We start from the raw sequence: 22,559 nt of genomic DNA, 5'->3' as shown, positions 1-22,559 counted from the left end.
TATGTACATCTCTTGGGCTCGGGGGTTTCTGAGAAGCGGCAGGTTGGGGGCGCAACGGCAGGGCTGCAGGCCGAGGAAGTGGCGCTGGTGCAGCAAACAGCTCCCGGTTGGTGTGCTTTTACAAGTCGGCGGTCCGCATCATCGCGATGCCTTTCCGTTTCGTACACTTTTTCTTCCAAGGTCCGGCTGCTTCACTCACCTGGACGAAGACTCTTTCTCATACGGCTGCTACAACTGCTCGTTACGAACGTGTGGAATTACCCCAGCTCTCACGAGTAGCATTGTATGGAACGCCCAACTCAGTCCAGTCATATCAAGGCGAGCACCTCCGGCCTGAGCCTATCGCAACCGCAGCCACCCGACGACCCGCCCACCATCTCGACCGGTCAATATTCGTTCGATTGGAGGCTCTCCCTCGCTACGTTACACAGCACCGGTCCTGCATTGTGCCTGTGTGAGCGGACATCATCTTTCTTCTGAGACCCAAAATTCCGGCGTTTGGTCTCAACCAACTCTGACCTTCCTCCCTCTCCCGTCTCGGAGGTCCCGTCTCCTACGGAGGATAGCAACAGCTCACTCTTAGGTCCTGGTCGCGTCACTTGTGGAGCGCAGCAGGGCAGCTGCCGCCTTGGCGAGATCGGCCAAGACAGCCCTCACTGGGCCTGGTCAGACAAAACCCCCCCTCCCCTGCCCACTTCAGGACAGGCGAACCCGACCGAGCGATAACGATAAACTGCCGTCCTCGTCGGCCCCTCCGGTCGTATGCCTCACGACAGTGTCCGCGTTTGTGCCCCGGCGCCATCAAATCTCATCCCAGGTCATGTCTCCGACAGATTCACGCTGGACGGCCCGGGAGGAGTTGCTTCGACCGTCGATCGCCTTGCACTGGTTGGCGTGACATCCATGGCTCGACGCTCGATGCTGCTGACGAGCCCCCTCGACGGCCGAGCCGGACTGCCCGAACTGAAAGATGCCGAGTACGTCCGCGAGGTTTTGGGCCGATCCGATGGCGCCACCGAGTCGGATATCGAGCAGGAGTTGGTGTTAAGGGCAGCGGCCCTTCGGATTGAGCTGCCGACTTCACGACGGCCTAGCACACAAGACCACAGGATCGCCGCAGGTCGGTTTCTCGAGACGCCCCCACAACAACATAGCCGGGCTGGATCGGCAGGCTCGGACGGGACTACAAACACAGTCATGACGTCGCGGACAACAGATCAGACGACAGCGACACCCGCTCCACCAGCGGAGGCTTCGACGACGAGGAGGAGGAGGTCTAGCACGCTCAGCTTTTCTCAGTACGAAAAGTACATCAGCCAGGTCGATCCTGCGTTGATTCAATCCAAGCTCCCCAGGCCAACACGTGGTGAGAAGTCGGAACGGACAGGAGGGAAACCAGTGAGGTCGGGGACAAAGAAGGGGGTTAGGGGGTTCACCCGCAGTATTGCGGCTAGGCTGAAAAGGAGGAGGCCGAGCCCGAGCTTGCCCATGTAAGTGCCTAGGGGACCAGCGCTTACAAGAAGAAACATTTCTGACGCTACCAGGCCTTGTGTGTGCTGCCGCGAAGACTTCACGACCGACAGCAACATCTTGCACGCGCTCCCTTGCGGCCACTATTATTGCCGCGACTGTCTGACCGTCATCATAGATCAGTCGATCTCGGACGAGTCCAAAATGCCGCCGAGGTGTTGCACCCAGCCCATACCGAGCGCCATCATCAAGATGGTCCTCACACAAGAAAAGCAGCGCCTGTTTCTCAAGGCGGTAGTGCAGTACAACACCCCCTGGGAGGCGCGCACCTTCTGCCCCAACGCCGCCTGCGGCGAGTTCATCCCGCCCGCCGCCGAGGTCGACCCCAAACACCCTTTCGAGGCGCTCTGCCAGGCCTGCCGGACCCAGGTCTGCCTCCTGTGCAAGCGCAACGCCCACCAGCTGGGGCAGGACTGCCCCGAGGACCGCGACAGCGAGGCCGTGCTCAAGATGGGCGAGACGTCGGGCTGGCGCCGCTGCTACAAGTGCCGGTCGCTGGTCGAGCTGGCCCAGGGCTGCACCCACATCACTTGTCGGTGCAAGGCCCAGTTTTGTTACATCTGCGGCGCCGTCTGGGACCGGACTGTTGGGTGTCCCAACTTTTGCAACGGCGATGAGGAGTTGGAGCGCCGCCGCGTCGAAGAGGAGGCCCGCCTAGCGGAGCTCGAGGCTGAGAAGCTCGCGCGGGAAAAGGCCGCCGAGGCGGAGGAGAAGGCCAAGCAGGACGCGGAGAAGAGGACACAGGAGAGTGGCGAGTTCAAGGCGCTCAGGGAACGGCAGGAGGCCGAGATGGCCCGCTTCAACGAGTACGAGCAGAAGGTGAAGGACGCGCTGCAGAACCGGCAGTCGAGCATGAAGATCGCCCTGGGCGACAAGTTTGCGGACCTCATGCTCAAGATGCGCGAGCGCCACGCCAAGACGGAGCAGCACCTCGAGGACCGCCAGGTCCTGGCCGAGATCGAGCTGCAGGCCGGCTTGGAGGAGAAGGAGAAACGGGTGCAGATCAAGCTGCGGCACATGGAGGACTACTGCAACGGTAAGGCCGGCCTCGTCGCGCCCCCTGACGAGCAACCACCACCACCACCATCAGAATCACAACCAGAACCACAATCACAACCACAATCCGAATCACAACCACCACCCCAGGAACAACAAGAACAACCAGCCGACCCCCAACCCCAACCCCAAAACCCTCCCCCAACAACCACAACGACAACAACAATGCCCCACCGCCTTGTAACCCCCCGCGACCTAGAACAACTCCGCCAGCAATACACCCTCCGCGACAGCCTGACCCGCCGGCACCGTTCCCAGATCCACGGCCTGCGCGAGAAGCAGGCCCGGCGCATGGAGGAGCTGGTCGCGCGGCACGAGCGCGAGGTCGACTTGCTGGCCGCGCGCCGCGCGTCTGACCTCGTCGCCCTTGTTGTGCAGTCGGCGAATGATGAGGATGCCTTACTGCGGGTGTGTGCTGCGCGCAAGGGGAGGTTGGGGAGGCGGTGGCGGATGGAGGTGGAGGTTTTGAGGGCGGAGTTGGAGAGGAGGGATGGGGTAAGGTATGCCGAGGGGGGGGTGCCGGTTTGGGTGGGCGGGGAGGAGGATGATGGTGGGGATGGGATGCTGTTGGGTGATGGTGGTTGTTTGGGTGGGGAGGGATGGGGGGTGCATCATGATGCGCGGCTGTTGGGGGGTGATGCACGGTCGGTTGTCGTGTGATGTGGGTTGTGTGGGAAACGACTCTTTTTCTGTTTTTTGCCCTCTTTTCTCCTACTTCGTTGGGCCGTTTTGTTGGATGCTATGGCCGCTTCTCATCACGCTTTCCTATCTCTCGGGGGCTTCATATGTCGGCATATTCATCGCATGGGACGAGGGGTGTCAATACCAGGGCTGGGGCGGCAGGGGGCGGTGTGGGTGCTCGGGGCAGCACGGAGTTTGAAGGGGTTATTTTGTTTGTTGTGTTCGCAACAGTTCTCGCGGTCATGATCTCCACGATCTTGGCCATGGCCAGTTGGGCGGCCGGACACCACTCTTTCCCTATGTTGGCTGGGACAGAAAACAGAGACGAGTTTATCATGGGTAACTATGGATTTCAGCAGCATCACGTTTCTCCTAGTTATGGCTGTACCATTTTGCGAGGCAGACAAGCAGACAGACGGGGCAGGCCACCGTCATAGGCCAACTACACTAGATCAATCCTAGTTATCAGTCATACCCTCGTTCCCACTCCGCCATTACGTGCTCCGTATTGTATCCTCTTAGTAACAGTGAGCACAAGCCGACGTTGGATGGACGGCTGCCAAGCCGGTGGCTGTTGATGCACACCCGGGGCCCCTTGCACGCCGGTCCCACCGCTGCAGGTGATGTTCTCGACCGTCGTGCCGGGCCCGATGCGACGATACCCCTGGAATGGTGGTGGCAGCGTTCGGGTATCTCTTATCACAAGGTTGGGGGCGAGAGTGTCCCGAAAAACTAGGGGAACGGGGAGGGTGGATCAAGTTATGGGCGAAGGATCAAGTTATGAGTGAAAGCCAGAACGCCATTCTATTAACCTATGTGCCGAGAGAAACGGAGGAACCCGTAGTGAAGCTCGTGTGGTTCGCTGGAGGCATAGAAAAACAGTCTGCCTTCTGGGAGATGAAAGAATAGTAACGAGCAATCCGCCCCTGGCAACGCACTCGCCGTCCCAAGTAAAGACCCCCCAATCCTCCCATCTCGAAAATGATAGACCGTCCCATATTCCCCCTCCCACCCATCCCTCCTTAAAACCCAACCAACCCACCCCCCGACTTAAAAGATTGAATTAACAATATTACTCCCAATCGTCGCGCCCGCCCCAAAAATCGCCGCATTCCCCAACTTCTTCCCAAACTTCTTCCCATGCTCCCCCATCTTACCAACCCCCTCTCCCTCCTGCCCCTGCTGCTGCTGCTGCTGCTGCTGTCCATACGGCACCACCGGCTGACCCGGCGGCGGCGCGGCCGGATATCCCTGCACGGGCACCGGCGCCATGGGATACCCACCCCCACCACCACCCCCACCACCACCCGCGCCCGCATACTGCGGCTGCTGATACCCCTGCGGCTGCTGCTGCTGCTGCTGCACCGGCACCGGCGACACACCCCCCTTCTCACCCCCATCCCCCCCGGCTACCGCAACGACATAACTCCTGGGGAAAATCCCCTCCTGGCCCGTGCGCAGGTTGCGGCCCATCCACCAGTCGGCGTTCATGTACTCGTGCACGGCGATGCGGTCGTCGCGCTCGAAGGAGCAGTCGCGGGCGTCGCTGGCCGCGTAGCGGTAGAGGGCGCGCGCGTGGGTGAGGACGGGCTTTTCTGGCGCGGCGGGAGGGGCGGGCGGGTTGTTGCGTGCTGGGAGGGAGGGCGGGGAGGCGGTGGATTGGGCGTAGGACGGCGGGGCGGGATGGGGGTTGGTGTTGTTGTTGGGGTTGTTATTGCGGGCTGGTGGTGCGGGAGAGATGGATTGGGCGGGGGTGGGTAGGCCGCCCGTGGAGGAGGGCGCTGGGGTTGGGTTGTTGCTTCGGGCGGCGAGGGAGGCTTCGGCGGGGAGGAGCGCGTGGATGGAGTCGAAGGCGGTGTCGTCGATTACGCCTTTTTCGAGGAGGTTTTCGAGTTCCTGGAGGGGGTGTTAGCGGAAGAGCGTCGGGAGATACTGATACTGGGTCGAGGAAACGGGATGAACTTGCCGTCTTGATCAGACGGAGAGACCGGTTGGTCTCCATGACCCGCTGGCGAGCTTCCGACATGGTTCGTTGCGTTGTACAGTCGTCAAGAATTTTGTGTGGTTGTTGAATGGAAACTGGCCGTTACTTCAACCTATCGGTGAAATGCAATGGAACAAGGAAAGAAAAGGTTGTCGTAAATTGTTGAAAGCGGAAGGAATTCCACCATCGCTGGGACACGCAAGTGGCGCAGACTCAAGTCGGGTGGCCGCCGGCCCCGCCAGCCAAGCCGCCAAGTGCCGCAGCACAGGCGATCGGTCACCCGAGTTGCCGTTATCCGGCCGCTGTTGGTCCAGGGGCGTTTGGCGACTTGGCACCCTGGAGTCTTGGGCCTGGGCAGGGCCGTTTCATGGCAGGACTCGAACGACACTCCCAACGCCAAGTTGAGTCATTCCCACACAACACGGTATCAATACCTAACTCAAGCTACCTGCTGTTCCTAACACCATCACCGGCTGCCCGTTACACTCGCCTGGTCCACCAGGTGAGCCGGTTCCAAAGACCTAGAATACACATCAACCCTCTCTCTCCCCGTCCCTCGAGAAAATAAAAAGCACCAGAGAACGGAAGATGGGACCGGAAACCCGAAAATGACAGGGCCAGCGCAGAAAAATCGAATAAAGGGCAGATAGATTGCAAAGATTAAAGACGCCCCCTCTCCCTCTGGCCAGCTTGCCTGCTTGCATGTGATGTAAAGCCCGAGACAAACCTAAACATGACAACCCAGATTAGGTCCAACACTCCACACTCCTCTCCCCCAGAGCGGCCGCCCTTTGTCGTTCGCTTCGACTCGCGTCGGGGCCATGTCCCGTTCTCCTCGGTGACAGATGGGGGTCCGGTACGCCCTTGCCTTTCTCCCGTGTGCCCAGCACTCCGGGCACCGCCGCGCCGATCAGTCAGTCGCCCTCAAGTAATTTCCAACGGCAGCTTTCAAATCCCCGAGCCCAGGCGCGACGAACCCTGCGAGGTGCTCGGCGGCGAGGCCAGGCTGGGAGCACCGAGAGGCATCTCCGATTTGCGCTGGCTCTTCCAGAAATCAATGGCCACGACGACGTCCTCGCCGCGCTCATCCTCATACGCAAAGAGAATCTATTTTCCGTTAGAACCAATACTAGTAGCAACCAAACAGTAACAAAACTCACCTCGTGCGTGCTGCTATGCAGCATCCGAATATTCCGGTGCGGCACAATATGGACCGCCAGGTTCTCGATATGTCGGAGCTCAATAAAGTTGGGCTCAAACGCCAGGATCCAGGGGTAGGACAGGGCAAAGGCTTGCGGCGTGCCCTCCCAGTCGAGCCGCCAGTCGGGCTCCGCGCGCCAACCGTTACGGTTGACAAAGAACGAGAAGTCGGAGTAGTTGAGCAGGAACTCGCCGTTGAGACGCTCGATGTGGATGGGCTTGACGCCCTCCTTGCGGGAGACAAAGTCGAGCGAGGTGTCGGCCTGGTCGAGTAGGGACTGCGTCTCGAGCGTCTCGAGGGAGACCACCTCGAACCCGCGGGCGCAGGCGACGCAGAGCTTGGACTTGAGGAAGTGGACCGACGTGGACTCGGTCGGGATGTAGAACTCCTTGAAAGGCTTGAGCTCGTCTTGGCCGGCGTTGAACATCTTGCTGAGGCCCTTCTGCTTCTTCGTGCGGGACATGGCATCGTTGGGCTCGTAGACCTTGATGGTTGTCGAAAGCGCCGAGCTCTTGACGCAGCACACCAGGTGGCGACCGAGGCAGATACCTGTCTTGAAGAAGTTGCAGTGGCTCTGAATCTTCTTGGAACGCTTGGACGAGATGGGCTCGTTGGGGTCCAGGGCACCGAGCTGATACGACAGGAGCGAGCGGTTCGAGAGCACAAGTAGTAACGAGTACTCCTCGAGAACGTCGACCTGTGTCACGCTTGGCACGTCAATGACACGTTTAGGCGGCGAGTTGTCTTTGGACCTGCGATCCGACATGTAGATGCCGTTGTCGGTTCCGTAGATGAGTTTTCGACCGCCGTCTGGATTCGGGTTAGCAATGCACCGTGAGCCACTAGTTCAATGAACTTACCAAACGGCGCCACGCAGTTGACCTTGTTCGTGCCGGAGAAGAAGCCGGAAGTGATGACCGTCGTGTTAAGGAAGTCGGCACGGGCCCTGAGGCGCTGCTGGACACCATCGATGGCCTCGAGCAATTTCTGCCGGCCTAGCTGGTTCGACGCATACAGAGTCAACTCGTAGCCATTCTTCCCGAGATGCCGGAATGTGATGGGCCAGCCTTCGCCCTTCTTCGTCTCACCCCCGGTATTGCGCAAGGCAGGGAGGATGCTGGACGATGAGCGCTTCACACCGGATTGGGGTATCACTTCTTCCATCTCCTTGATGGATAGCAGTTCCAAGGGGATGGGCTACAAAACGTTAGCATCGCGTCGTACACGTCCAAGATTCTAGCGCACTCACCCTGCGATAAGCCTTCACTTCCTCCGTCTTCCCCACTTGCTTGATGCGCACAAGAAGCACGGCATGATCAAACAGGAACGCGGTGAGGTCCGGGTTCTCAGTGGGTGTCTTCTTGAACTGGCCCTTGAACACCAGCTCGCGGCCCTCGTCCGTAAGCTTCAAGTCCACCTTCTCGTTCGGGCGGAACCTGAGCTGCTCGTGAAGACGCCGCAGATTGAAGCGATTCTCAGCCTTGCCGGACTCCTCGTTGACCCGGCCTAGCAGATCTCGGATCATGGTCAAAACCTTGGGAAGGTCTTCCTTATCCGGGTTGTCGTCCTCCGTGTACTTGAGCACGTTATCGAGGAGCAGTGGGTAACGAGCCAATCTCGTCGTCGGCTTGGTCAAGTAACCGTTGAGCTCTAGCTTTCTGGACTCTCTGCGCCGCTCGACTTCATCGACAAATCTCGCAAACTCCTTGTTCAATGACCGCTCGTTCTCAAACTCGAATTTACCCTCGAGCTGCTTCGAACCATACAGAATGAAGGGCTCGAACTGCGGCACAAACTCCAGGAAGACGTCGCCCACGTTCTTCACGACAGGGCTCTTCTGCTGCCTCTCGGTCAAGGACCTCGCGAACTTGGAGCTCACGCCGTGAATACTTGGGGCGTCGATGATGTTGGTAAAGATGTTGCGAACGACCTTGTCCCTCCTCGGCGCCGGGATGGGCGAATGGCCGTTGATCTTTCCCCTCAGCGGGTAGATCCAGAAATCCCGGAGGTACTCGAGATCCTTGACGAAGTCTCTCTCTGTGTAGCAGATCTCCGAGATAATCTCCTGTCTCTTCTTCTCCCGGTCGCTGATGCTGTCGGCGATTTCCTTGGGCACGCTGTTGATCCAGAGTTTCTGCTCGTCGGTCTGATCCACATCGTCGTCGTTTACAGGCGTGCCCCCTTCGGCCTTAAGACCAGGGCCCATCTTGAGATTCAACCTTGACACCTGTTCCAGTCGTCGTGGGCAGGCGATGGAGTAGCAGAGTTGGTCCCGTGTGCAAGTCGGAGAATAACACTCGGAGAGCAAAACAAAGACACCGTTGACCGCGTCCTTCTCCTCAACCTCCTCCGTCATAGTCTCCCGGAACTGGTACATTTCATAGGTCGAGTCGCGCAATCGGTGTTCGTAGGTGACATCGTGGAAGAACTTCTGCGCATCAAGTGCACGACCAAGGAGCAAAGCCAAGTTTCTGTCTGTTGTCCTGATGATGTACGAGAGAACGTCAACGGCTTCGGCGCCGCTGAAAGCATTCTTGTATGTAAGCTCGTTCTTTGTGCGATCACCGGTGACGATCTTCTGGCGGAAGCATTCGGCGACACGGAAGAGAAGAGCGGGATAGACCATGGGCGGCCTGATTTTGGCGGTAGGAGGGCGTTCGCCGTTGATCGAGTTGCTCATTGACGTGCGTTGCACAAGGGTCTGCGCGTCGGTCCTGTCGCTGGGCGCTATCGAAGAGGGCGCTATTGTGGAGGCCATCGACATGGTCCTGTTGCTGTCGTTACCAGTCGACGAAACCATGCTCGTCGTCCTTGTCTGGGACCCGGGCGGTCCGTACCCAGCCGCATACCCAGGGTTTGGGGATGGATTGTTGCTCCCATACTCGGGATGCGGAGGGGAGGCGCCCGCTGGACGCCTATTAGGAATGACGCGGCCGCTCATGGTCTGGTGCGCGTCTCGGTCGTGCGACGGATACCCAGTCATGGTCATCGACCGATCTTCCATATGCCTCTCTGGGACAATCCGGCCATGGGCTGTTGTCCGAGCAGAGTGTTGAGCATATTGGGCATTCCGCATAGCGTTAGCTGGGGGCTGTTGCTGTTGCTGCTGTTGCTGCTGTTGCTGCGGCGGATACGGCTGAGGCGGAGACTGCTGGTACATTTGCGGTCTCGGGTAGCTGGCTAAAGATTGGGACCGGTATGGGTCAGCGTTCATGGCGGGCGGAGGTCTTCCATCCTGATAAAAACGCTGTGTGGGGGTGCGTTGCGTATTGTTGTCATAGTAGCCTTGAGCCGGCGGTGGTCCTCGTCGAGGGTCGAACCGAGGTGGCCCAGGCTGTCCCGGCTGTTGAGACGGCGGACTACCAGGATATGGCCGCCGCTGTTGCTGCTGCTGCATGTACTGAGGCGATGGGACCTGCTGGCCACCCGATGCTGCGCGCTGCTGGCCCTGATGATAACCGTATCCTTGACCGCCGTCGTTTGGGCGCGGTCGGGGAGGGGGGTATTGGTTGCGGTAGTCACCGCCTGGCGGCGGTCGCGGGGGTGGCGATCTGTGCATTTCGGACATGCCCGAGGTCGTCGAGGACATCGTATTGGTGCGCCCATCTTGACTGAACTGAGGCGGCGGCACTGACGAGGTCATGGTCTGCGAGCGGCCGGGGGGCGGAGCGGCGCCGAAGATGCTGGAAAAGGCAGCATCCCGCTGGTAGTCGTTATCGTACTGTTGCGGCCGTTGCTGCTGTTGCTGCTGCTGTTGCGGCTGCCTGGGCGGCGGCATCCGGTCGCGCTGATAGTCGGCCATGGCTGCTGTGACGACGGTTGTGTGTCAGCAACGAGACGGGTTTGCGTTTGGTGCTGAGCCTGCACCGGCAAAGCAGGAGACGTCGACGGTCAGATGTTCAGGGGAGGGCGTCAGGGGGGGGGGGTTGTGGAATTGAATTCGAGAGTAGAGTAGGGATGAACCTAACTTACTCGTTATCTCGAAGCCGATGGCTCACCAACGACCGCCCAACTGCAAATGGGCCGTGATCGTCCTCCAGATATACGTCCAACAATAAGTTAAAAGTCGAGGGGAAAAAATGGAGCGTGTCGGAGGCCGCAACGGGCGGTCCGTTGTCCCCTGTCGTTGTCGACGGTTGGGGTGATGGATGGAGCGGAGCGGAAGGAGGTTGCTCGAGGATGTTTCCGGTTGTGCCACGGGCAGCGGGTGACGTTATTGGCCTAACCCCCCTAACAACAATTTTTTGGCTCCTGGGCTCCTCGTGGAACAAGCCGCCGAAGGCCGACCCGACAACCGCGACGCGGCCAGTTACGCTTTTGAGAGAGGAGCTCCGACTACCTGCCTGGAGCGGGGTCTTGGTTGACAATGGGGATGTGGTACTTCAGATGCTGGGAATATGTTCGCTGTTCGGGGATGAAGATGATTGAGGAACGGTGTGCGGTTGTGAATATTGGCAACCAATCGACGTTATCGGACAGTCAAGTCGCGGCAGATTTCGACAAGTGCTTAATCTGCCACACTGGCGACCAAACGCAGGTTGCAATGCCCAAAAGGGTGTTTGCGATCCACTAAAGGCAGCTCCGCAACGGCTCGTCGGGCGTGGCGCAGCTTCGCTTCCCAGTGCTTCCCCCTGATTATCGTCTGCCAGGGAACGGTTGGAGACCTCAGATGCGAACTGGGATCGGATGGGAGAGTCGTCAGGGGCAGAATGACTTTCGTCGATCTTGAAATTGAAAGTCCCGAAGGTGCGGGAGAGTTGAAGTTGCCCCACGACCATATTTAAAGTATTGTACGCTACGTAAGTTGGGGGTCGTAAAGTAACACAAGACACCTTTGAGGCGTCTTGTAAGATGAACTATCATCAATGGAAGCTCACCGTTCTTTCGTCAATGCATGATAGTATGTCAACAATGAAATTGCACAGAGGAGAGTATCTCCAAATTAGGACACCGGCGGGATACCAAGATTTCTTCGGCACTGCAGCGCGGACAGCTTTGTACAAGTATTCCTTGGAAACGACCTTGTATGGAAACTTTGATGCAGGTGCCGAATCAAGCTCTGTGGCACAGCGCTTTGGTGCTGTCGCAGGGTTGCAGGGGCCCAAACCAAAAGGCAGCCGCTGACTCACGTGACTTTCTTGGCGCAGTTGTTGGTTGACGGCCTTGGCGGATACGCAACCTCCAAGCTGGGACGTGCGGCCCGGATTGAACTGTCGCGCAGCAACCTAAACCGCCGTCAACCGTTGGTTTCTCAGCGCCAAATCGGCTCGTATTATCTGCGCATCGTCACGATTGCGCTGTTATCTACCTATCCAATTCCGCCAACCCCCGAACATCGTACACAATGGCCGAGTCAGAGCTGAGCCCCAAGTTCGCGCCCTTCATTGGCATGGTAAGCGGGTGGTTGGCGCCGGCCGCGAGAGGATCCCCCTTCTACGCTCGTCGCGGCAGACAGAGGAAGCATCATTAGTACCAGATTGGCTAACTCGACTTCTCATGCAGGGCGGTATCGCCGCAGCCATGATCTTTGGCTGTACGAACGACCCCTCCGCTCCGAACCGCAGCCCCTCCGTCAATACCAACAGATAGCTGACCAGAGACCATCTTGCAGGCATGGGCGCGGCTTATGGCACCGCCAAATCCGGCATTGGCATTGCAGGCGTGGGAACGTTCCGTCCGGACCTGATCATGAAGGTGGGAAAGCTCTTCCACTGCGTTTCAAAAGGGCGCCCTCGCTGACTGGGTCTTCGCAGTGCCTCATCCCCGTCGTCATGTCCGGTATTCTCGCCGTGTACTCGCTCGTAATCTCCGTCCTCATCGCCCAAGACTTGCAACCGCCGAGCTTCGGGTCCAACTATAGCTTGTTTAAGTGGGTTTTTCGCGTATCCGCTCATGGCAGACGTGACAAGTTGCTAACGAGCAATACAGTGGATTCATGCATCTCGCATGCGGGCTGTCAGTCGGCCTCACCGCCCTCGCCGCCGGCTACTGCATCGGCGTCGTCGGCGACAAGGGCGTCAGGTCGTACATGCTGCAGTCCAGAGTCTTCGTCGGCATGGTCCTAATTCTCATTTTCGGCGAAGTGTTGGGGCTCTACGGGTAAGATTCAGAACTCGGGGCAAGCTAGCAGGACCACGTTGCTAACGTATTTGCAGCCTCATCGTTGCTCTCATCCTCAACACCAAGAGCAAGGGCTAAACAGAGCGGGTGTAGTTTTGGTTCACAAGGAGTTGTGTACAAAAGTTGTATACAAGTTGCGCGTCGACTGACGGGGTGTCATTAGTAGTAGCATTTGGCCCGGCGTTGACGGATGTATACTTGATTCATAGTAGGGTCATGAACGAGACAGGCACGGCAAAGAATTTGAAATTTCACATACATCCAGGATCTACAAGATCGTTCCGATTGCACTACGCCTGGCAAGTTGTCAACTGCCAGCCCTGTTGATCTGACCCGTGGATGGACCTTTGTAAGTGTTCGGGATATCCGTCATTCCCACTGACACAGGGGAACAATTTGAACCATGCACGGTGCAATATGTGGTAGCTATCATTCTCTGCCAAATCCGGCTCCGAACATGCCCATGCCAACAAGCCATGAAAACCGAGCGCAAAATAACAATCTGGCAAGGCCAGCATGCTAACCGGCCCAACACCCGGCACGATAAAAAAGCAGATACCCGCCCGCCCAATGCAAAACAATGCAGCCTCTGGGGGCAAGAAGGTCTGAAAGGAGAGAAAGAACTGAAGAAAAGACAACGCGGACTGCAGCAATTTGCAACCCTCAACGTCAAACCAGAAAACCCAAACGATAATCCCGACGCAAAAAGAGATGATGGGGATGATGGGGATGATGATGCTACACCAGACGTGTCCCGCCGCCAACCCTAGAAGCGCGTGCCGATACGGAACGGAAGCCGGGTGTTGGAGCGCCTGTCCAGATCGCGGCGGAAGCGCTTCCAGCTGTGCTCGCGCTCTTCCCGGTCCTTCATTTGCGCTATGATATAGGGGTCCATCAGCCACTGATTCCCACAACCACAAAACAGCCCGAACCGCGAGAGAGAGAGAGACGGGGAAAGAAAGAAAGAAAGGGTAAAAAAAGAAGAAAGACTCACCCAAAAACCAATCCCACCTCCGATCCTCCCTCAGCAGCACCTCATCCCCGCCACCCCGCAGATTCTCCCTCGCCATCCTCTCCTCCCTCGCCCTCGCCGCCGCCTCCTCGCCCACCAGATACGGATCCTCCAGCGGCCGCACCCTATTCCGCCGCTCCTCCTCCTCCTCGATCCGCTCCAGCATCACCCGCCGCATCAACCCATCCAAATTCGCCCCCGCCGCCGCACCACCCCCTACCGAACTACTCCCACTCCCACCACCACTCCCACTCCCACTCCCACTCCCACTACTGCCGCCGCTGCTGCTACCACTGCTGGCGCTGGCACTAGCCCGCCGCAGCGCCACGTTCTGGTAGATGCGGGCGGTCGGGTTGGCGTGGGCGCCGCCGCTGGCGGGAGACCAGGCCGGGGTGCGGAAGCGTGCGAGGGAGGGGATGTCGGATTGGGAGCGTGGGGGTCCGGTCGGGATGGGGGGGAGTCCGTACCGGCGTGGGGTGGTGGTGGAAGTTGAGGTGGTGGTGGAGGAAGAGGAAGAGGAGGTGGTGGTGGTGGATGGGGTGGGTCCGAGGTCGAGGAGCGAGGAGACGCTGGTGTTTCGGGGGGGTGCGGCTGCTGCTGGTGTTGCTGCTGATGTTGAGGCTGTTGCGGTGGAGCGGGCGGGTGGCGAGTAGGCTGGGAGGGGCTCCGGGTGCGGGTTGATAGAGTGGTAGGAGGGGGCGTCGGAGGCTAAAGGGGGGTGAGGAGTGTTAGTAGGCTGGTTTGAGGGTTGGTTTGGGGGTCAAGCAAGGGAGGTGGCAATTGAGTGAAGCTTGAGTATAGCTTGGTGAGAGCTTCACGCTACAGCGGACTCACTGTATGAAGGGGCTGCCGAGCGGATCGAGCGGATCGAGGCGGTCTCAAAGTCCTCCGGGCTGAAGGACTCGATGCCCGCGCGTGCAAAGCGCGGGACGTCGTCAAGCATGGAGGTGGCCATATGATCTCGGGTGATGGAACAAAGTATGGTTGGCCGGAGTTGATGGGAAAATCAAGAGAAGGGTTCAAGTCAAATAGTAGCAAGCACCAGAAATGCGTAATGACCAAAGTGCGGATGCGGGCCGAGACAATGACAATGACAATGACGGGAGGTCGGACGAAGCAAGCCACTGCTGCGGTCCAGGTCTGACAGACAACCTTGGATAGCTGGATATCAGACGAGTTCGTGGAAGCTAAGGTAGGTAGCTCAACTTGTACCCAGTGCCTGAGAATGGAAGTTGGCAACCACCTAGGCACAGTTGTCACTTGCTCTCGTGGTCAAATACTAAGAAAAGAAGCAACACGTGAGAACTGCAGGGGAGATCGGCGTATTTAGGGGGAGGTGCGACCAGCCGCAGGAATCCCGCGTTCTCGAAGGCATGCCGGGCACGCCAGAAGCATTTCCGGCTGCTGCAGGGCACACACGATAGGTACGGGACATTGACTGGCTACCCAGCCAGTGTGGTGTGTGCCAGGGTCCAGCGACTTGTCTCCAGCGTGTCGTAATAGAGGGGGGATACTTGGGGGTACTGGGGGGTACAGGCATGCGGGGTTCTTGTGTGGTTGGGCCTTGGCACCACCTCCCGGATCCCGTCCCTCCACGTCACTTCAGCTCGTCGGCCTGGCGGTCGGCCTGGCGGGAACCTCTGCTCTCCACGGAGCCGGTGGCTGAGCCTGCAGTGAGATGGATCTCCGGCAGGACCTGCATGACATACCCGCACCAGGCTGGCACAGCGTGGCATGCCCGCACGTTGATGCTGGGCCTCGGTTGAAACAATTCCCTCAACCCCGATCTCGACTCTTGAGTTGGCAGGTAGGGTTGGCAAGCGGAACCAACGGGGCTCTCGAATCCGGGAAGCTTTGGATCCAGACTCCCCAGACCATATCCACCACCTTGGCCAAGTTCCGGCCAAGGTCCCAGCTCTCAGTTCCCGGGTCGGGACGGGATGGGGATGCCGCGGGAACGGGCAAGACAGTGCTTGCTCCACCGCACCCACCGCACCCACCGCAGGGAGAACGATATCCATATCAACAGCGGGGTTATTGGTTACCGGGTTGGTGGCTTTACGACTGGGTATAGCTACCCCCCCTGCCCCGAGAATCTTCTTGTTACTTTACGCACATGGCCGCTGAAGTTCCCCCGTGGCCGGACTCAGAAAAGTCGTTGCTATCCATCCTTCTCTCCCGCTTTCGTCGCATTATGCTAGGTCAGCTCGGCTGTCCCGCTTGGCAAGACATTGATTACTACACGGATCCAGAGGTTACGTTGTGGGTTTCCGGTAACCACAATCGACGGTAACTTGGGTTCTTTGCTGATGCCCTCTATATCTGTGAAAGGTTATTAAGTTCTTTAATGTAATGAATGGATAGTATACAGGTGGTAGTTATTCCGGCAACTCGTCGGTTGGCTAGGTCAGCACCGCCAGTACCCCTTGTATCTAATTAGTTACTCAGTCGTTCGAACCGCCACATCTTGCCGCCGAGGGCTGGGGAAACAGTAACTCGGAGAGAGGGGCCTGGGTTTGGCGGAGCCCGAGACCTCACCGATGCGCCGCTTCCCCTCAATCATCTGCGGATTTGACAGACACCGTGGCACCCGCTCTGATGTTGAATCGGCGTGATACGGGGAATCGGATTGTCTTGCGTTGTACTTCAGCCAGCATTGCCGCCCGGCCCCGGTACAGGCCGGTCGCGACCCAGACAAAGAATCTCCATCTCCAACGTGTGAACCAGGACCATTCGGGCGGGGGAATGAAGTTGTGCATCGCCGCATGTTCAAAGTATGATGGATAGAATCCCGCCAGGTCCCAGTCCACCAGCCAAAGTTTGCCGGTTCCGTTCTCAAGCATGATGTTGCGGGGAGCAAGGTCGTGATGGGTGAAGACAAATTCCTTCTCATGGTCCGTCGGCTGAAGGCATGACTCCTTATGCTGTTCCGGTGACTTGCTCACTTCTCGGCGGAAAGAGATGAGGTTGTGCCAGAAGTTGACGATGGAGGAAATGGTAGTTGGTGAGGCGTACGGCGGGATCCCGTACACGTCGTTGTCGATCCAAAACGAGCGGCAAAGTCCCGTCCCCAGCGAGCCGGCTGTTGGCCTGGTTGTGGTCTGCATTCGGCGTACCATACCTCGGAGCTGAAAGGCAAGCCGCACCGTCGAAAGCAGCCCGATGCTAGGCCAGATGGCCATGAGTTCATGACCATGGATGCGCGTCTGGATAAACTCAAAACCCTTTCCTTGGTGAACGACCCTCTTGACGGCCGGGACGGAAACGCCGAGGGCTTTAGCCTGCAGCATTGCGCATCTAGTGTCTTCGACATCTTCCGAGTCGTAGTAGGCCTTGGAGAAATACGAGTCAGATATCTCGATCACGCGCGAGTTAACCCCCCGCGTCTCGCGGAGATGGGCAATTTGTTCGGCGAGGTCCACATCCGACAACTCTTCGATTGCTTCATTATCCAAGAGCATCGCTGAAAAAGGGGTGGGATAAATGCCGGGGCAATGAGTTGATCTGACATGATGTTGCGGGAATACCACGAATTCTGCTTGGGCAGTTCGCCCAACATCAAATTAGGTACTTAGGTACCACCTATTTACATGGGGCTCCTTCCCAAAACCCCCCGCATCCCATGGCTCCCTCAGGTTCTAACATAATCAGCCAATAGAGCCATGACGACTACATACCCAGAGTACTCTGTCCATGCAGATATCGAGGCCTTCTTCAAGAAAACATCAGCAACCCGCGCTGCATGCGGCGCCAAAGCAAGAGAGCTTGCCGGCGACGATGTCGCATCTGTTGACGTCCAAGGCGTATGCAGCTACTCCGTCTAGTTATGCCGGCCCTGAACTGGAATACGTCGTCCAGTTCCTCCTCGAGTCTCTAGCACTCAAGACCGAAGTTACTTCTCAAGTGAATGAGGTTTACGGGTCCCTTGCACCGAAGATGTCCTTCGAGGGTAAGGTAGGGGAAGGGGAGGGGGAGGGGGAGCCGTTCTACATCTACCTGATGACCCGTGTACGCGGAGTAACACATCTTGATTTCATCCTGGCACGCAACGTTCATGTTGGAGACACATGGTACAGTGGTTCGTTGGCGGCTCACCGGCCTCGTCGCCCTCGTTATGGTCATTTCGGGGGGCGCAGAGGTGGATTACTTGAATCGGAGCATCGAAATCAGCGGTCTGGAGGTTATCGAGGTCCCAGTTGTTGCTTTGTTGGAGCTGGCCAAGAGCCACATGGGCCACCGCCAACATGGTAATGATTCTCGCTGGTCGGAGCTTGGGTGGGAGAAGCAAAGAGACCACTGGATTTTTGGCCGGGCGAGGAATGATTGCGAGTTCGTCGACGGAATACGTCTGTATGTGCTTGGTGCGTACACATACTGGATAATCGCATATCTGTGTTTCATTGAGAGGCACTAACAGTTTAACGGGATCTGTACCTTGTGATCCAACCGCCAGGGTCTTGGACCCCTGCCCCTTGTGAACCTTGAGGACCTTGGTGAACCCGCCTCCCTCTTGAAGCGGCGAGTCATCCCTCGAGCGACGGTACCAACTGTCAGACAGCATACTGTGTAATCCTTCTTATTATTCTTTCAACCGACTGCGGTGAATGATTTAGCGGTTTTGATATACAATTCATATACATTAGCGTCGAGGACCAGACGAGATGGGGTTGAAGACGGTTACCATCGGTAGCGTTCTCGCCGCGCTCGTTCGGACGGCAGCGGCATCGCAGCCAGGTGCAGCAGAGCCGGTTCCTGCGCCGATGCGCGATCTGACCTGGGCCAAACTCAACTTCTTGCATACCACAGACACGCACGGCTGGCACGGTGGTCATCTGCAGGAACCGCAATATTCCGCCGACTGGGGGGATTATGTCTCGTTCGCCCAGCACATGCGAAAGAGAGCGGACGATGATGGAGTGGATCTGCTGTTGGTCGACACCGGCGACCGCGTCGAGGGCAACGGGTTGTACGATGCGTCCGACCCCAAGGGCAAATACTACTACGACATTTATCGGGAGCAAGATGTCGACATAATCTGCACCGGCAACCATGAGCTGTACATCGCGTCGACTGCCGACGGCGAGCACACCCACACCGTGCCCAATTTCAAGCAGAACTATATCGCCTCCAATCTCGATTACATAGACCCAAAGTCCGGCGAGAGGATGCCAATGGCACAGCGATACCGCAAGTTCCAGACCAAGAACCAGAAACTGGACGTCGTCGCTTTTGGCTTCCTTTTCGATTTCACCGGCAATGCCAACAACACAGTTGTCCAGCCAGTTCGGGAAACCGTCAGGGAAAAGTGGTTCCAGGACGCCATCCAAGAAGAGACCGATGTCTTCGTAGTGATCGGCCACGTCGGAGTGCAGATGCCCGAGTTCAAAACCATTTTCAGGGCGATCCGCAAGCAAAACCCGCTTACCCCGATTCTCTTCTTCGGTGGCCATGTCCATGTCCGCGATGCCGCCGCCTACGACGAGCGCTCATTCGCCATGGCGAGCGGGAGATACTTCGAGACGATCGGGTGGATGTCGGTCGACGGCGACCTGAAGCGATCAGCGCTCTCTGAAGAGACCGGCTTCTCCTTCCATCGCAGATACATCGACAACAACCTCCTTGGTCTGCAGTACCACACGGGCCTCGATGCCACCACCTTCCCCACCGAGCACGGCCGCAACGTGTCGGCCATGATCACCAAGGCCCGGGGTGAGCTCGACCTCGATTACGCCTTCGGCTGCGCCCCGAAGGCCCTGTGGCTGTCTCGGGCGCCTTACCCGGGAGACGACAGCATCTTCAGCTGGCTCGAGAAGGAGGTCCTCCCGGATGTGACGGTCAATCCTGACCGGGCAAACGTGCCGCGCCTGGCCATCCTTAACACGGGTGCTATCCGGTTCGACATCTTCAAGGGGGCTTTCACACGCGATACCACTTTCATCATCTCGCCGTTTCTCAGCGTCATGACGTATATTCCGGACGTCCCTTACCACATGGCCCGGGAGGTCATCACGCTGCTGAACAACGCCGGCAGGATTATGGAGTCGGCCGCAATGGACAACCGGTTCATGGCGACCCCGGAACAACTTGTGATCCACGAGTCCATCGTTCACGAGGAACCCGCATCCGATGTCAATGTGGATGCTTCCCAGCAAAAGCCGCTCGGCGAAAGCTCCGAGAGGAGACCTCGTCTGACCGAGGGATACACCACCAGGGACGCCATTAGCGACGATGGCGACGACACCGTTCATAAGCCTGTCAACTTCTACGTTGTGCCCAACTGCGTCCAGGCCGAGATTGCTTTCCCTGCCGAGGGCGAACCCGAGACCGTTGACCTCGTATTCTTGGATTTCATCACACCGTGGGTTCTGATGGCTTTAAGCCTCAACGGCGGCAAGTACAGCGAGGCAGACGTGCAGCTCTACATGGAGGGGACATTTACCGACATGATGGCTGGCTGGATTGAGAAGAACTGGCCGAAGCATTGTTAGATATGGTCGTTGTGTCTGTTGCTTGAGCGTCCTGCGGAGCATTTTCTTGGTGTATTTTAGCGTTGATCTCTGTGACACATTTGGAGCAGGCTTGTATTTTGGACATTGGCAAATCGGAGAGCTAGCGTGTTAATGGATAAGACGGTTTTTACAGTTATCACGAAGAAGGCATGAACAGGGTGACAAACAGGAACCCCCCCAGTGAAGCAACCAGCCAGACCCAGCCGTTATTATCCCCTATTACGCCCTCAACGCCAACCGACCATGAAAATGCTACGAACAAAAGCAGAACCTCCCACTATAACTGGTCGAGTAGCTTTCTCCGCCGCCGCTCGACCAACTCCTGCTGCACCTCATCCAACGTAGGCAACTCCCACACCGTCCCATCCCCTATATCCCCCGGCAGCGGCTCCCACCCAGGCGGCGTCTCCGCCGGCCCCGCCTTCGCAAGCCCCTCCACCGCCATCTTCTCCCTCACCCGCTCATACTCCAGCAACTCCTCATCCTCCTCACCCGGCGCATACCCATAATACGCCGCATTCACCTGCCTCCTCAAATCCACCCTCTCCTCCAGCGGCTTCTCATCCTCCTGCCTGGCCTTCGCCGCCGCCTCAAACAACTCCTTCACCCCCGGCAGCTCCCTCGCCCGTCCAAAATACCGATACCCCTTCCCCCCACCCTGAATCTCCCTCCCCGCCTCATCATACACCTTCCCCCCGGCCCGCATATAATTCGGCCCGCCCAGATTCCGTATCTGCACCTCCCACATGTGCTTCTCCCGCATCAATTTATTGATCTCGTCGTTGACGTCCCGGATCTGGTAGTCGGACAGCGCCGGGTCCTGGATCCGCGACACCTTGCGCGAGATCTCCTTCAGCACCTGCCCGCGCCACTTCTCGCACGCCGGGATGCTGTCTTGTTCCGTGATGGCGCGCGGGCGCCGGGAACGCCCCGCGTCGATGATGCCGAGGTCGGCGGCTTGCGCTTCGCGGAAGCGGAAGAGCATGGATTGCGCTTTTTCGGAGTTGCGCGCCTGGAGGGGGGGGTTAGTTGGGGTGGATGGGGTGGATTGGATTGGGGGGGGGGGGGGGGGGGGAACGCGGGCGGGGGCGTACCATTTTGGGTGGTTTGGTTGAGTTCGGTTGAGGATTGGTTGGTAAGGGGAGAGAGAGGGCGCGCGAGCGGGTTGAGGTTGGGTTGTTGCGCGGAGTTTTGACAAGTCGAATGTTGAAGTTCGGCCTGATCTGGAAATTCGCAGCCTTGTAACGAGCGGGTTGTGGCGCTGTGGCGCGAGCTCAGGTCCCAAGGCGCGTTGGCAAGAGCAGCCCCACAGGGTATTTCATCAGCGCGCCTCGGCGCGTTTCTTCTTCTCCTCACCATCACTTCCCACTTCAAGTAACGTCACCAGCAAAATAGGCGGCAGTCGACTCTGCTTTGTCAACAACATCGTTTTTGTCGACACACATTGTATTTGCGGAAAGATATCTGTGAGATTAACATGCAATATCACGACTTTGGTTTCCTTTTTCCCACTCTCTTTTACCACTCCGCTAGGCCGGCAGGGACTACACCAACCGACAGGTTACCGCCAGTGTAATGCCCGATATCAAGCGATATCCCGCCATAACCACCCTCAACCACTCCCCAATTTCACAAGCCTGCAGTGAGGAAAACCTCCAAACTCGACTCATCCAGTTCACAGAACGCGGGCGAGGCTGAGAACACCAAAGAATGGATATCTGAGCAGCAACTCTATATTATACCCCACGCAAACAACCACAGAACCAACCCCGAACAACCCCCCACCCCCCTCTCTCTCACCACTCTCCCTCCACCACCGCTCCCTCCATTCCTCCACCCATCCAACACTCCCTCCCCCAAACCAAGCGGTTCCCCCCACACCCCCCTCCCTCCCGCCATGACGACAAAAGCACACCGCAGAGGTGCGCCGGCGCCAGCGGCCCCTATTCTCTACCTATGTCCCCTTCCATTCCTCCCGGACGGACCGGCGTGGGTTCTCCCGCCGGCTCCCCGGCGATGGCGGCAGGGGAAAAGGCTAGGGACGGCGTTGCCGCGGCGTGACAGCGCTGCACTGATGATGGCCCATCAAAAAAAGTAGTTTTCAATCGGAGCGGCGAGCAGGGGTGGTATAGGCTTACTGCTTGGGGTGGGGGCGGGGAGTGTTGGGCGGGTGGGAGATGTTGGGGGGTTGTGTGTGTGTGTTTGGGGGGTGGTGGGTGAGAGGCTAGGGTGGGTTAGGTTGTTTTTCTTTTCGGTGTTCTTTCTATTTTTTATTGCGTCGAGACACAACAGCACGCCCGGTGATGACGGAAGGTCCAAAAAGCCAAATTTGCAGGCAGCAGACGGGATCTGGCCTACAAAAGTGGGCTTGCCTGTCGGTTGTCGTTGAGAACTTAGGAGAGCTAATCTGAGGGCCTTGTCGCTGTTGTGTTTTGTTGCATTATTTACCCCCTTCCCTCACTTCTC

The 22,559-nt window shown here is 58.0% G+C and overlaps 10 protein-coding genes across 10 annotated transcripts; 4 read left to right on the top strand and 6 right to left on the bottom strand.

The window, feature by feature from the left end:
* The first annotated feature begins 537 nt into the window (after window positions 1–537).
* B0H64DRAFT_471723 (uncharacterized protein) lies at window positions 538–3,364 on the top strand. The gene is made up of 2 exons (XM_062807896.1): window positions 538–1,490; window positions 1,545–3,364. Exons 1-2 carry the CDS (start codon window positions 763–765, stop codon window positions 3,244–3,246), a joined length of 2,430 nt encoding a protein of 809 aa, XP_062661948.1. The 5' UTR covers window positions 538–762; the 3' UTR covers window positions 3,247–3,364.
* Window positions 3,365–4,246: 882 nt separating this feature from the next.
* Window positions 4,247–5,579, bottom strand: B0H64DRAFT_74843 (uncharacterized protein). Its single transcript, XM_062808708.1, has 2 exons — window positions 5,234–5,579; window positions 4,247–5,163 (listed from the first exon to the last, which is right to left on the bottom strand). Exons 1-2 carry the CDS (start codon window positions 5,291–5,293, stop codon window positions 4,318–4,320), a joined length of 906 nt encoding a protein of 301 aa, XP_062661947.1. The 5' UTR covers window positions 5,294–5,579; the 3' UTR covers window positions 4,247–4,317.
* Window positions 5,580–6,077: 498 nt separating this feature from the next.
* On the bottom strand, window positions 6,078–10,525 carry B0H64DRAFT_74822 (CNH domain-containing protein). The gene is made up of 5 exons (XM_062808707.1): window positions 10,425–10,525; window positions 7,702–10,259; window positions 7,313–7,649; window positions 6,412–7,262; window positions 6,078–6,358 (listed from the first exon to the last, which is right to left on the bottom strand). The coding sequence occupies exons 2-5, from the start codon at window positions 10,252–10,254 to the stop codon at window positions 6,200–6,202; spliced, it is 3,900 nt and encodes a 1,299-aa protein (XP_062661946.1). The 5' UTR covers window positions 10,255–10,259; window positions 10,425–10,525; the 3' UTR covers window positions 6,078–6,199.
* A 1,145-nt stretch (window positions 10,526–11,670) lies between these two features.
* On the top strand, window positions 11,671–12,843 carry B0H64DRAFT_385084 (uncharacterized protein). The gene is made up of 6 exons (XM_062803052.1): window positions 11,671–11,844; window positions 11,955–11,985; window positions 12,064–12,146; window positions 12,206–12,321; window positions 12,381–12,551; window positions 12,608–12,843. Exons 1-6 carry the CDS (start codon window positions 11,797–11,799, stop codon window positions 12,648–12,650), a joined length of 492 nt encoding a protein of 163 aa, XP_062661945.1. The 5' UTR covers window positions 11,671–11,796; the 3' UTR covers window positions 12,651–12,843.
* An 11-nt stretch (window positions 12,844–12,854) lies between these two features.
* Window positions 12,855–13,140, bottom strand: B0H64DRAFT_385079 (uncharacterized protein). Its single transcript, XM_062803050.1, has one exon. The coding sequence runs from the start codon at window positions 13,088–13,090 to the stop codon at window positions 12,863–12,865; it is 228 nt and encodes a 75-aa protein (XP_062661944.1). The 5' UTR covers window positions 13,091–13,140; the 3' UTR covers window positions 12,855–12,862.
* On the bottom strand, window positions 12,855–14,971 carry B0H64DRAFT_471719 (uncharacterized protein). The gene is made up of 3 exons (XM_062807895.1): window positions 14,419–14,971; window positions 13,567–14,292; window positions 12,855–13,448 (listed from the first exon to the last, which is right to left on the bottom strand). Exons 1-3 carry the CDS (start codon window positions 14,537–14,539, stop codon window positions 13,339–13,341), a joined length of 957 nt encoding a protein of 318 aa, XP_062661943.1. The 5' UTR covers window positions 14,540–14,971; the 3' UTR covers window positions 12,855–13,338.
* A 901-nt stretch (window positions 14,972–15,872) lies between these two features.
* B0H64DRAFT_74751 (uncharacterized protein) lies at window positions 15,873–17,142 on the bottom strand. Its single transcript, XM_062808706.1, has one exon. It carries the CDS (start codon window positions 17,043–17,045, stop codon window positions 16,140–16,142), a length of 906 nt encoding a protein of 301 aa, XP_062661942.1. The 5' UTR covers window positions 17,046–17,142; the 3' UTR covers window positions 15,873–16,139.
* Window position 17,143: 1 nt separating this feature from the next.
* B0H64DRAFT_74750 (uncharacterized protein) lies at window positions 17,144–18,052 on the top strand. Its single transcript, XM_062808705.1, has one exon. The coding sequence runs from the start codon at window positions 17,278–17,280 to the stop codon at window positions 17,833–17,835; it is 558 nt and encodes a 185-aa protein (XP_062661941.1). The 5' UTR covers window positions 17,144–17,277; the 3' UTR covers window positions 17,836–18,052.
* A 1-nt stretch (window position 18,053) lies between these two features.
* B0H64DRAFT_74749 (Metallo-dependent phosphatase-like protein) lies at window positions 18,054–20,221 on the top strand. The gene has a single exon (XM_062808704.1). The coding sequence runs from the start codon at window positions 18,246–18,248 to the stop codon at window positions 20,070–20,072; it is 1,827 nt and encodes a 608-aa protein (XP_062661940.1). The 5' UTR covers window positions 18,054–18,245; the 3' UTR covers window positions 20,073–20,221.
* Window positions 20,222–20,370: 149 nt separating this feature from the next.
* B0H64DRAFT_353984 (Isy1-like splicing factor) lies at window positions 20,371–21,351 on the bottom strand (the record flags this gene model as incomplete). Its single annotated transcript, XM_062801523.1, has 2 exons — window positions 21,188–21,351; window positions 20,371–21,105 (listed from the first exon to the last, which is right to left on the bottom strand). The coding sequence occupies exons 1-2, from the start codon at window positions 21,188–21,190 to the stop codon at window positions 20,371–20,373; spliced, it is 738 nt and encodes a 245-aa protein (XP_062661939.1). The 5' UTR covers window positions 21,191–21,351.
* Between the last annotated feature and the right edge of the window lie 1,208 nt (window positions 21,352–22,559).

The sequence above is a fragment of the Chaetomium fimeti genome, assembly GCF_033439085.1.
Source record: "Chaetomium fimeti strain CBS 168.71 chromosome Unknown B0H64scaffold_2, whole genome shotgun sequence".
NCBI classification, from domain to species: domain Eukaryota; kingdom Fungi; phylum Ascomycota; class Sordariomycetes; order Sordariales; family Chaetomiaceae; genus Chaetomium; species Chaetomium fimeti.
The sequence above is the reverse complement of the archived record's forward strand: the minus strand, read 5'-3'. Positions and strand labels throughout refer to the sequence as shown.